This window comes from Thunnus maccoyii, chromosome 1 (assembly GCF_910596095.1).
Source record: "Thunnus maccoyii chromosome 1, fThuMac1.1, whole genome shotgun sequence".
In the NCBI taxonomy this organism is placed as follows: Eukaryota; Metazoa; Chordata; class Actinopteri; order Scombriformes; family Scombridae; genus Thunnus; species Thunnus maccoyii.
The window spans coordinates 34739600-34752767 of record NC_056533.1 but is presented as its reverse complement, the minus strand read 5'-3'; the positions used below and the strand labels follow the sequence as shown (position 1 = coordinate 34752767).

The 13168-nt window shown below is 38.3% G+C and overlaps 1 protein-coding gene across 2 annotated transcripts; it reads left to right on the top strand.

The window, feature by feature from the left end:
• Positions 1 to 282: 282 nt before the first annotated feature.
• LOC121896518 (photoreceptor-specific nuclear receptor-like) lies at positions 283 to 8798 on the top strand. Of its 2 annotated transcripts, XM_042410463.1 has the most exons (8): positions 283 to 1069; positions 1766 to 1916; positions 3186 to 3289; positions 3428 to 3730; positions 4803 to 4981; positions 5836 to 6076; positions 7129 to 7234; positions 8237 to 8798. In XM_042410463.1, exons 1-8 carry the CDS (start codon positions 979 to 981, stop codon positions 8367 to 8369), a joined length of 1308 nt encoding a protein of 435 aa, XP_042266397.1. In that variant the 5' UTR covers positions 283 to 978; the 3' UTR covers positions 8370 to 8798. The 2 variants fall into 2 exon arrangements, with proteins under 2 accessions (XP_042266397.1, XP_042266406.1); XM_042410472.1 differs by lacking the exons at positions 283 to 1069; positions 1766 to 1916 and adding an exon at positions 1155 to 1195.
• The last annotated feature ends 4370 nt before the right edge of the window (positions 8799 to 13168 follow it).

Genomic DNA, 13168 nt, shown 5'->3' with positions numbered 1-13168 from the left:
ATTCAAAATTCTATTATTCCCTCTGTGACCTATTCTCCTGGCAGCCGGAGGGAAGCGGATGATCTCTAGTTTGTCAAAAAAGAACGAAATGGGAGTTAATAGGCAGCTCCTGAGCAAACACTGGGAGTCATTATGAATGGGAGGCAATCACACAGATCAAATATACAGCAGGGGGAAATGGAGCTGCAATTTCAGAGGCAAAAAAAAAGTAGGGAAAGGAGGGGAAATACAAATTGAAGAGGCTGGTAAATATAATAATGTGCGCCTCATGTAATCATCCCTTTAAACGCAGATACCGAAGAGGAGTGTTGACTGACGGATGCCCTCGTGGACAGAGGAGACGGAGCTGGATGGGTCTAAAGTTACAACTCCTCTGCTTGAGTTTTAGCAGTCATCGCTGTCGCTGTTTTCCTTGTTGTTCCTCTTCTGTTTTTGTTTGCGGGCTCAAACGAGGACCCGCGTCTGAACAGCACCAATGTTCTGGCAATGTGACTGATTGATCCAGTAGATGAACAGTAAAGATTAAGAGGATGACAAATAAGCATGCTGCTTACACAGCGCTTGGGGCTAATCCTCCCCCAACCCCCCCTCTGGGCTCCCTTTTGAGGAGCTGCCACCGAGGAGCACCCACAGACAGTAGTGACGGACCCCGACGGCCGGTGGGAGGACACACAACCTGTTGACGTGCAACAAGTGCGAGCTTCATGGCAGGACCCCAGCCCATCTGCATCACCACACAGTAGAGGCTCCGCAGGGGACTCAACCTGCCATCTGCACACTGAGAGCAACTAGAGGCCCACATTTGTTCACTTTACGAGTGTTTTCCTGCAACAAACTGAAAAGGAACTTGAACTTTTTGTGTTTTTTTGGACGTTGTTATCTTGAAATTTTCTGAAGCGCCAGAGAGGAGGACAAACACTTTACAGCAAAGCTTCTTGTCTCAGTATCAGTCAAGGAGATATTTTTTTTTAGCGAGAAATGATGGAAGATCACCTATCGAAGATCTCCATGATGCCGTCCTCTTCGCCCACTGAATCGTCCGGGAGCGGCGGGACAGACGACAGCAGAGGTAAGAGCTCTACGGTGCACGATCTTCAGGAGCAACAGGTGCCTGAGAGTTGGGAGGCAAACCAGGGCCTGTAGGAGTCTGGAAAAATATACTTTTTCTGATGTTCATCAACTTGATCTTTAAAGTGTATGCTTCTATTTGAAATACTCTGTTTTGTGCTTTCTATCTGTTTAATATAAAACTCCAAAAAACCATGTCTTTAATTTAATTAAATTGCAAAACACCACACAAGCGTGACGTAAAATTAAAAGATCATGAATATGTGCATGAATCTGTTTTGATTACAATAAAAACAAAGAGCTGGCAGCTCCGAGTTCACGTTTTCTGAATATAAATATACTTGATTAAAGCAGCACAAGGTCAAAATAAATATTTATTATGCAACTGTAAGCAAAGCTATCTGAATTTATTTATAATTAATGGGTTTATTTAGATTAATTTCAGTATCCCTGCATCATTTGTGTTAGTTGTTAATCTGCCTCCAGCCATTTATTGTTTAAATTTTATAATCATCCACTAAATGAGATTTTCAGACTTAAACGTCTGTTGCAATATTGGCTCGTGTGTTTTGTCAGACTGCTGAGCTTCATGCAGACTGAGCTCACACCACAGATGGCAGGCACATGTATGAAACAATACCACGTTAAATGAATGGCACTAACCGACCTGCCCTGTGTGACCGTGTTTGTCTCACAGCCAAGAGTCCGGCCCCGGGCAAAGCTCTGAGCCCGGCTCTGGTCTGCAAAGTGTGCGGGGACACCAGCAGCGGGAAACACTACGGCATCTACGCCTGCAACGGCTGCAGCGGCTTCTTCAAACGCAGCGTGAGGAGGAGGCTCATTTACAGGCAAGACAAAACTACAACTTCCCCTGTCAGATAATTGTATCTGAGCTTCTGGGTTTATCGTTTAATATCTGCAGATACTCAAGATACACGATGTTCCCCATGTGTAGATGAAGTGCATTATGGGTAACGGAGGCAAATTCAAAGTGTATTTTATCCAACACATCTTCAAAGCCATTAACTTCAGTTATATGCACCAACACCTGTAAATTTTTGTACAATATCAGACAAAAAACATAAAATAGTACAAATGTATGTTTTTGTCACATAAAAACACAACAAATGCAATGCATATTCACTTAAAGGCATAATTCATGATCCAAATGTCAAGGCAAGTGTAGTGCCACAAACCAAAATATAGACAATTGGAAACTGTTGTCACTCTCAAATTGATTGACAGGTCTCATAAGACAAAGACTAACAACAAAATCTAAATTATTATTGTTTTATGATTCTGATAAAAAAGAATTTCTTGTAAACTGATTTTTTTTCAATAATGACCAGATGAAAAACCAAAAAAAAGCTGATTTTACATCTACAGGTCCAGCTTTACAATGGCTTGTGAATAAACCCGTAACAGATTATGGTCCAAAAATTACGGATTGAGCCTTTAAAAGCGTGATTTATAACTTTTGTTCATTTCCTACTGTAATTTTGTCAAAACACCTGTAAAGTCACATAAATAAATATTTGAATAATTGGATTTGTCAAGTAATCAAAACTGAAAAAATATGCTTGTTTTATTCAAATATTAATACACGTAATGATGTAAACGAACCTTTAAAAGCATCACAAAACATTAATAACTTGAATAAAGATATTGTTGTTGTTCAGTGTGTCTAATGTACAATGAAAAGACCTGTCAGTCACTTTGTCTCCAATCATTATGATATTTCTTTACATTTGGATCACAGATTCTGTGTTTAAATTCAGTGTAAGTCATTTTTTTAAAAGGTTAGGCTATAATTTATTATAAATTCTAGTTAAGATTAAGGATTTGGTCGGGTTTTACCGCTCAGTCCATATGCTCCAAAATTTTCCATGCAGATAGTGACAGATGGCTTTTTATTTTCATACAAATGAGCATGAATGTCAGATACATTTCACCAGAGATTTATATTCTCATAACTACTACTTTACTTTAAGTTTTATACTCATTTTCAATTCCCTTCAGGCAACAAGAAAACAAATTATATATACATATATACTGTACAGTATTTCTGTTAGTTTTGAGTGGACTCTCCCTTTAAAAGCTTGGTTGTGGGTTTACAGGTGCCAGGCCGGTACAGGCATGTGTCCAGTGGACAAAGCTCATCGTAACCAGTGCCAGGCATGTCGGCTGAAGAAGTGCCTGCAGGCGGGCATGAATAAAGATGGTAAGTGTGTGGAATCATATTTAACATGATGCTAAAACACTTTCACTCTCACTGTCAAAGATTCAAATATAAAATCATTTGTCTCATTACTTCTTTTTTCCTTCTTTCATCCCTTCCTCATCATTTTCCTCTCTGCAGCGGTGCAGAACGAGCGGCAGCCCCGCAGCACAGCTCAGGTCCGTCTGGACTCCATCGACGTGGACCCAGAGAAGGAGCACCTGGCCACCACACGGGAGCCCACCTCCTCCTCCTCTTCTTCTTCCTCCTCCTCTTCTTCCTCCTCCTCGGGCGGCTCTGTCATCACGTGGCCTCACATCACCTCGTCCATGTCTATCACCTCATCTGTCGCCACCCAGCGTTGCGTCAGTCCGCAGAATAACCACCGCTTCATGGCCAGCCTCATGACGGCCGAGACCTGCGCCAAGCTGGAGCCCGAGGACGGTGAGGAGGGTTTGATATCTGAGAGCGAAGGCTGCTGGCTGGAATATAAATCAGATTAGATCAGACAAAAGGTTTTGCTTTAATTTTAATGTGCAACTTTAATGAGTGTCCATCACCCCAAATTTTGCATCCAAACCTGTCAGCATTTAGAGAACATCTCCCCATAACTGGAAATATCAGTGGTTGAAATTGTCTATTTTGAAGATACTAAGAAATATGAAAAAGTTTGCACAAAAAGCAGTGTAGCATGTAGCCACGATAAACAGTCCAATATTTTAGGAGAAAAATGGCTGCACACTGAAAAAAAAATAGTTCTTCACATGCAAAAAGAATCAATTTATTGCAGGTGCAAACAGTGACAAAATGTTTCAGTTATGGGACCATTGTGAACTTCACTGGGGTAAGACAGGACATGATGCAAGAAGGGATTATTCAGTAGAGAGGGAGGAAGGGTGGAGGAGTTGATCCGAAATCTGTGATGATTTTATCTCCACCTACTGGTACAGAGTGAGGTCACTGTGAAACATACGCTGTTTTCAGGAAGGAACTGGAATAACGTTTTAATTTAAGAGACAAAAAGTCCACAACTATTCTTGTATAAGCATGCTTACATGCTAACATTTACATTTTAGCATGCTAACAGCAACTTGCATCCATTTAGCATGTAACATGCCAGAATTAGCATGTTAACATATTCACTGATGGCATGCTAACATGCACTAACTAGAGTTCTGCACTGTGTTAAAACTGACCTGAACCAAGCCTGTACCCGACTAAACCTGGCATATAGACCTGAAGTTTTATTTTTGCTCTATTTCATCTGTTACTGACCGTTAGCTTGTCAGGCTAATGAAACACTTTATCTCTTCTCAATGAGCATTCTGTATCATCTGCAAGACAAATGGATGCAGACAGTCAAAGAGAAAAAGAGAGAAAATTAAATTTGAAAATAACCAAACCTGAACTCAACCCAAACCCAAGACAACACAGCCACAGATTGAAGAACATAAACTGAACTAAACAGAAGTGGGTTCATCTATGCGTGACTATAAACTCGTCTTTTGTATTTCAGTTGACGAGAACATCGACGTGACCAGCAACGAACCAGAGCGAGCGTCCTCGGAGTACCACATGGCTCTGTATCCGTCCAGCTCCGAAAACGTGTACGAGACCTCGGCGAGGCTCCTCTTCATGTCGGTGAAGTGGGCCAAGAACCTGCCAGTGTTTTCAAACCTGCCCTTCAGAGACCAGGTGAGACTCACCTCGCCTCAGTCTTTAGAAATCTGAATTATTTCACTGAAGCAGGTATTATATTTTTTTATAAGCATTATATTTTCACTTTTACTTGGAAGATATTATTCATATATTTAAGGCTGATTGAGGCTTATAATCTTTCCACTTGTTTTTATTTTGTTTAAGGATTTAACATACTGTAATTGTGATAATGATTTATAGAAATTCAAACATCATCTATTGTGCCTATCTGCTAAAATTATAATTCAGGGCTCTATTTTTATCACTGTTCATCAGTTTTGAATGAATTAACTGAAATATTGTAAACTTTTCTGGTTTTAAAATAATTCAATAATAATCATTTTTCGGCTTCAAATCTGTTCCCACTAGGAAAATAAAAAAGTTATACATCAATTTAATAAAAGAAAAATGAAAAAAATTGTAGGTCTTGTACCCATCTCATAATTTTGACTCGTCATAAGTTTTAATTTGTAGGTGAAAAAGTGTGACTTAGTATGTCATGTTCATGGATTAAAGTATTATTTTATCTACTACAATGTGGCAAAATTACATAGTAATTCATAATTATATAAGGCTAAGTCATAATTCTGTGTTACTGCTAAATTCTGTGTTGCTAAATTTCCCTCCTTCTACCAATAACATTTGATTGGACCTTATTTTATATATATATTATATATATATTATAGTTCATCAGTTATCACAGATATATATTTTTCTGGCAGGAATGCACTCCCATAGATTTGTTTGTAACTCCTTTGCCTGAACAGTGAAGCTAAAAAACTCAACTTCTCAACTCCTTAATCATTTCAGTGTTTTTCATCTTCTGCTTCTTCTTCTTCGTGTCCCACCAGGTGATCCTGCTGGAGGAGGCGTGGAGCGAGCTCTTCCTGCTCTGCGCCATCCAGTGGTCTCTGCCGCTGGACAGCTGCCCGCTGCTCTCTCTGCCGGACCTCTGCCCCGGCATGCAGGGAAAAACCAGCTACACCAGCCTGGACCTGCGCCTCCTGCAGGAAGTCTTCAGCCGCTTCAAGGCCCTCGCCGTCGACCCCACCGAGTTCGCCTGCCTCAAGGCCATCGTGCTCTTCAAGCCAGGTGAGGAGCTGGCACTGGCAAACACCCCCCAAAAAACAAGTCAATCAGTCCTGTGTTTAGTGAATTTCATATAATCTGACAAAAATAAGATTATAAAGAACTACTAACAGACAGATTACCATTAAACACAATGTGGATATTTCCTCTATTGTCACTGTTACATCAGAATTTTATCAAAAATATCAAACTCTATCAGTCAGCTTGTCGTGACTTTTACTGAGCACATTCATTCTCTACAGAGGACGAACCTTTTACATTTCTGACACTCTGTGAGCTTTCCTCTAGTGCCATCTTGAGGCCAAAATGTTAGCTTAGCATAGACTTTCAAATTTAATTTGTTTTTCCCAAAAGTCAGGTGAAGCATATAATACAAACAAACTTTAACAAAGAATGCATTAAACCTATCACATAATCACAAATTCTGATATGAACATATAAAACATAATGCTAAAATCTACTGTAGCAGGTTGTCAGGGTATTTGCTGAGGATATTTTTGCTCCCGAGGTAATAAATAATCTAAAATGTTTTTTTTTGCCCAAATTACACTTTTGTATCACATAGTTTTGAACTTTTTGATCTTTTGAACACTTTTAAATACTAAAAAAACTTTGGCTGCTACAGAAAAAGACATAAGATTCAGGAAAGAAGAAAAAAAACATTTCAAATCAGGTGATAAAAAAATAAGCAATAAAAAAGAGAAAAACTCCAAATTAGCTTGTTTGATTTGAAGGTGAGACGTTCCTCACACCTCTAGCAGATTATTTTTAGAAGATTTAAGTTTAATACAAACCCTGATAAATAATTTGTGCAAATGGATAATTCTAATAATGATCCTTAAACAGCTAATATTTCAGGAATTTAATATATTGATTACCAATTTAAACTCATCCTATCTATAGAACATTTTCGATTTAGATAATTCAGCTCTTCATCTCTCATCTATGAACTGAAATGTAATTATGTGAGAGTGATATTGGTTTATAGATTACAAATAAATAACTTTTTTGTATGAATTTGTTTGACTCACGTCGGTTTTTCTTCTCGTCCGCAGAGACTCGCGGTCTGAAAGATCCAGAACAGGTGGAGAACCTGCAGGATCAGTCTCACGTGATGCTGGGACAACACATACGCTCGCACTATCCCAGTCAACCAGCCAGGTAACATCCTGCCTCATAACATCACCACTGCACCCCCCCCCCCCCCCCCCCCCCAAAAAAAATCCACCTTTAAATACATCTGTTAAATCTCATTAACTGGTGGTGTTCACTGTGCTCCATGAGCCATTTTGTAATGAGAAATCAACTTCCTGTCCACCTGCCTCCTCTACTTTCTATTTAAATTGGTGTTTTCCTGTTTTCCTGTTATTGAAATGAAGAGCTACATCATTGTTTGACTCAGCTGTGAGATATAATTACTGTAGAAGTGAGAGTTACCCCATTATTGACAGTGTTGTAGTCTTTTTTCCTTCAAATCTAACAGTAAAGATCAATTTCTGTGCTTCCTTTTCTGCAATTTATTCCTCTTTTGTATAATATTGTTGTTTTATATTAAAGGACAAATGCCAAAATTATTTACTGTACTAAAACTTAGCAGAACTGAATTATTTTTTACAGCAAATGGTCTTGTTTTGTAGTAAAAAGTTGTTTAAAGTCAACTAGGTGAAGTAAATATAAACTCCCTTATTTTTGGAGCTCATGGTTTGCGATGGAGGGGAACTAAAACTAAATCATAAACTCTGCCTTTAATTTATTTTCTTTCTTCTGTGATTTGAATTGCAGTTGATTTCTGTTCTGTATGTTTGCACATTGTGAACTGAATTTAAAAAACCGAACTCATAGAAAACGGGAGGATTCGACCTAAAATAAATTCTGCTTAGGCCTCAGAAATGTTTGTGTCGCACTGCTGAAACATTATTGAAACTTTCTGCTACCAAACGTTTGACTTGATATTCTGTTGTTTTCTTAATAATTACTCAGAGACTCAATAAAAATACACACAAGCAACAAAATTAGTCCAGATGGGCATTGATAGTTGCATAATAGTATTTTAAGGTGGATTTTTTTCTTTAAATTTAACACTAAAATTGATTATAACAGATTAAACAGCAACAATTTATATCCTCAATTTCACGACGTTACAATTTCTTGTTTGTGTTTTAGGTTTGGAAAGCTGCTTCTTCTTCTTCCCTCCTTGCGTTTCGTGAACTCGGAGCGGATAGAGCTGCTGTTCTTCCACCGGACCATCGGAAACACTCCCATGGAGAAGCTGCTGTGTGACATGTTCAAAAACTAAAACCGTTACCCAGAAACCCATGCAGTCATCCACGACCTCCCGGTTTGGAGGAATGATAATCGACAGATATTTGCTTTGTATTCTGTATACATATCAGAGATTCTGCATGCTGTTATTTTTTTAAAAAGGCCACTTTATTATTTGTTTGTTGTTTCCACGTCGGGTCATTCTGAAAAATGACAATGCAATTCAGTTCTTGTCATGATGCTTGCTGTCTATTTGTATCATATTTAGACTTTGATTTGTGTCTGAAGTGACCCACGATCACATTTTGTCCTCTAGTGTTTCTCTGTTTTTGTCTTTTTGTGAAAATTACAATGCAGATCTTTATTTGTTTGGTGATAGATGGACTGTATATTCCCTGCTGTCATTAACGGGACTGTTGTATTCATGTTGTCATGCCTTGATAAAGTGAAAGTTGCTTCAAAACGTTTTTTTTTATTCTATTTTTATGAGATTGTAACACTTCACAAGACATGATGCAGCCTGTAGGCTTTCATTAATGAAGGGAAACGACTGCGTTGTGCATGATTTCAAGGGAATAAATTGAGAAATTTAATTGGTAAAGTATGAGGATATAAATATTTTATCAGTGTGTCAGTTACACAGTGCAGGCAGACGAGTATTACTGAGAGCTGGACCTTCATTACTGCCAAGTATCAATCAAACAGCGCCCTCTTCTGTCTGGTTAACAACACAAAACTCTCAACACACACAAACTTCAAATTAAACATTACATTGACTTACATTAATTTCATGGAGACTTACCCTACTCCTTACTTTCCCCAAAAACTTTTATAATTTATGACTTGCTTTTTGTCCCCAAGAGGGAGGCGAGTCCCCATAACGTCAGTAATACTTGGTACACACACACACACACACACACACTTGGGTGTTTAAAATGTGCTTTGAGAAGGAGGATGACATTACTAAAATGTTGTAAAAGGTGAGTCACAAGAGGGCAGAAAACTGTGTGGTCACAGCTCCAGGGAGAGGGAGCACGCACACACACGCACACACACACACACACACACACACACAGAGTCATGTTTCCATCACTTCAGAGGACATTACATTGACTTACATTCATTTCCTGGAGACTTAACCTTATCCTAATCTCACCTTAACCTTAAATCAAATCTTCACCCTCAAACTTAGTGATTTACATTATGGGGACTTGCTTTTTGTCCCCAAAAGAGAGGCGAGTCCCCATAACATGATGAATACGTGGTACACACACACACACAGTCATGTTTCCATCACTTCAGAGGACATTACACTGACTTACATTCATTTCCTGGAGACTTCAAATCTTCACCCTCAAACTTAGTGATTTACATTATGGGGACTTGCTTTTTGTCCCCAAAAGAGAGGCGAGTCCCCATAACATGATGAATACCTGGTACACACGCACACACGCACACACACACACACACACACACACACACACACACACAGTCATGTTTCCATCACTTCAGAGGACATTACACTGACTTACATTCATTTCCTGGAGCTTTAACCTTATCCTAACCTTACCTTAACCTTAAATCAAATCTTCACCTTAAAATTTAATGATTTGCATTATGGGGACTTGCTTTTTGTCCCCACAAGAGAGGCGAGTCCCCACAACATCATGAATACCTGGTACACACACATACACACACACAATCCCAAAACAAAGTCTTAGCATAAAATATGAATTAGAGTTGAGTCTGTTCAGTGTGAGTTCACATTATTAAACAAACTCCACATGGACTGAATGTTTCCTTACAAGCTAAGTTTAACTGTTATTATTTAACTTACAATTTATTGGAAATTACACTGGAATTTGACGTTTGATCGGTTTAGATTGGATTGATTTGTTTTGATTTAACCACAAGATGGTGCTATAATGTATAAAGCAAACACTGGTGAAAATACAGGTGACACAGATGTTGGCTTAATTACTGAATGTTATAATTATCCTACAGGATGCCTTGTGTGATGTTTGAAAAGTGGTTTTGGACTCATTATTCCTGTTTGGCCCCTTCAAAGTTGTAAGCTGCAGCGTTGGGATTTGATTGAGCACAATACTGTTTAAATAAGGATGAAGTGTCTGTGTGTCGTCCTCCTTCAAGCAGTTAAGAGTTCCACCAGCTACCAGCATTGATCTTGAGTTGAGGTGTTTCGTCATTTCAGACTTGCCTTTTGACCCCAAGAGGGAGTCGAGTCCCCACATGTGACTGTGTAAACAGACTGAAGTCCCCACAACATGAGGAATACCTGGTACACACACACACATGCACGCACACACACACACATACACACACACACCCTAAACATGATCTAAAACAAAGTCTTTAATGTAAATTAGCGTTGAGTCTCTTCAATGTGAGTTCCAGAGTTTCTTGACTGTTCAGATTGTTTCTTGTTACGAACAATGAGCCCAGTTTTGAATATGTTGAATCCTCCAATTACTTTTGTTATGAAGCAGAAATGTGGAGTTAAGGGCCAGTTAAAGAGTTTCTCTTGGATAATAACTGGAGTACTGACTTTGGGTAATAAACTCGCCCAGAGAGTCTATGTAGTTCTTGTTAAGAGATGGATGATACAGTGGAAGATCAGGGTTTAAATACAGTAAGAAGCAACACTGGTGTTGTTTTTTTTTTTTGTTTTGTTTTTTACAGACATGCTGTTATTTCAAAATTCAGAAATAAATCATAGAATTCATGGTTGTAAGATCTGAAAATGTGAAAACAAAATTAAGGTAGAAACTGCATTTGTTTTGGATTTAACTAAGAATGTGTAAAACGATGATGAGGAGGTTGTTCTCACAAGAAAAACAGGTCAGTATACGAAGGAAATTACATCATTTATTTACAGTATGTTTACCTGCCAAGAGCCTCTTGTCACTGTTGTCTGTCAGGAGTACAGATGGAAGTAACATGATGTAGTTATAGGATTGTGATTCTGTGATCATGTCAACAAAATGTGTGACTTCATCATGAGAGTATCTCTTTTCTTACCATCATTGGTTTCCTTTAACCATAACTGTCATCTTTCTCTAAACCATGTAGATTTGTGCCTAAATTTAAACACATTTCAGATGGCTGAGAAAAACGATGTCGTCCTGCAAATAGGGAATATCGTCTCAATGACTATCTACCTATTTTGCCATATAATTTTGTAATTTAATAAGATTTGTTTGCAGAGTAAAGTGGGAGTAACAACCAGTCACTTCCCATAAACAGGTGAAAACATGATGCTGTGGAAGAAAAGACGGTGTACATCATAATGCCGCCACCATTACAAAAAAAAATTGCTCAACAAGTTCCTTTTTCTGATTATAACAAGAAAAGCAACTTGTTATAACAAGATGCTTATTTTTGCTGAAATTAGCACATTTTCTCATCATAATGAAAATAAATACTCGTTATTACTAGAAAGGTGTTTTAAATATTTATCTGTTTCTTATAAAAACTGCAGTGTGAAATGGATGTGAGAACGTTTGAATGAAAGGATCAAATCTTACTTTCGTTTCAGACATAATGAAATTCTGCTCTTACTAACCGACCATGACGGGGTTTTTATCAGCATGTGGACTCTGCATGTCTACTGGAGACAAAACCAAGGCCATGGGATGTGTTTGTCACAGTAGTAGCACCTACTTTTATGAGAAAACTTCATCATTTTAATCAGAAATATATTTAGAAATAAAATGAAAAACCTTAAGTTTTTTCTAGTTTAAGGTTTAAAGTTCCTTTACTTATTATAACAAGATACTCTCTCATTATAATGAGAACATTTTCTGGTTAAAATTTTATATTTTCTCATTATATAAGAAATGTAAAGGCATATTTAAGGGTGGCAGTTGTGTGCTGCTGCAAGAAAATAAACACTGCAAGTTAAAAAAAAACAAAACATCACTGTTAGCATGACTAGCTGCCTCGTCTTTGTGTTCGACTGAGTTGAAATCACAAAACAGGAAGTAGATGCTGTTCTTCCAGACCAAATAAAACTAAACCTTCTGCTGACAAAGTTGTAAATGTATACTTTTGATTGTTTATTTGACAATCCAAAGACAACATCTTATTTGTTTATGGTGATCAAATGCACCAAATATTACCGTTAATTTGACAGTTTGAAGTTGCACACAGAAGCTATAATCAGGAAGTATGCAGTTCGACTTTTAGGCTCTGTACCTTATATCTTTAAGCCTGCACCTGTATAGTGACAGTGTGATTGAAATAAACTGTTCCCCCACGTTGAAATGAGATGTGGAAGCAGATGGTTGTAGTTGAGCTGCTTTGGTGTAACTCATCCTAAATGTCAGTTAGATAAGCGATGTCACTCAGTATTACTTTACCTTCTGATTCAAACACATGAAAAACATCAGAGGACCAGAACTGGACACCTGGTCGACTCATCAAACACTTCTTTTAGCTCCGTAATCCAGTGCTGCAACAGAAAATGTAAAATGAGTGCCAGCAAGTAAGTACAGCAAGAAGAGGAAATTCACAGTTTTGCCTCCAGCGCTTCCAGACATTTGATATTGTAGGTTGTGTCGTGTAATTTGACAGTGAAAGAAGTCAAGAGAAGCATCCAGAATGTTTGTTCCTTCATCAGCTGTGTTTTCTTAATGGTGAAATACCAGCAGCTGAGTGTTGTGGGTCCCGTGCAACGCCCACACGGTCAGAAAATCCTGGGATCAGATCAGCTGGCCCTCTGCGGCCTCTGTCATATGAGTGAGCTCACAGATCCAGATTAAGAAACTTTCATCTGATTTCACAGCAAAGTTTGTCACTTTTAGCCGTAAGTTA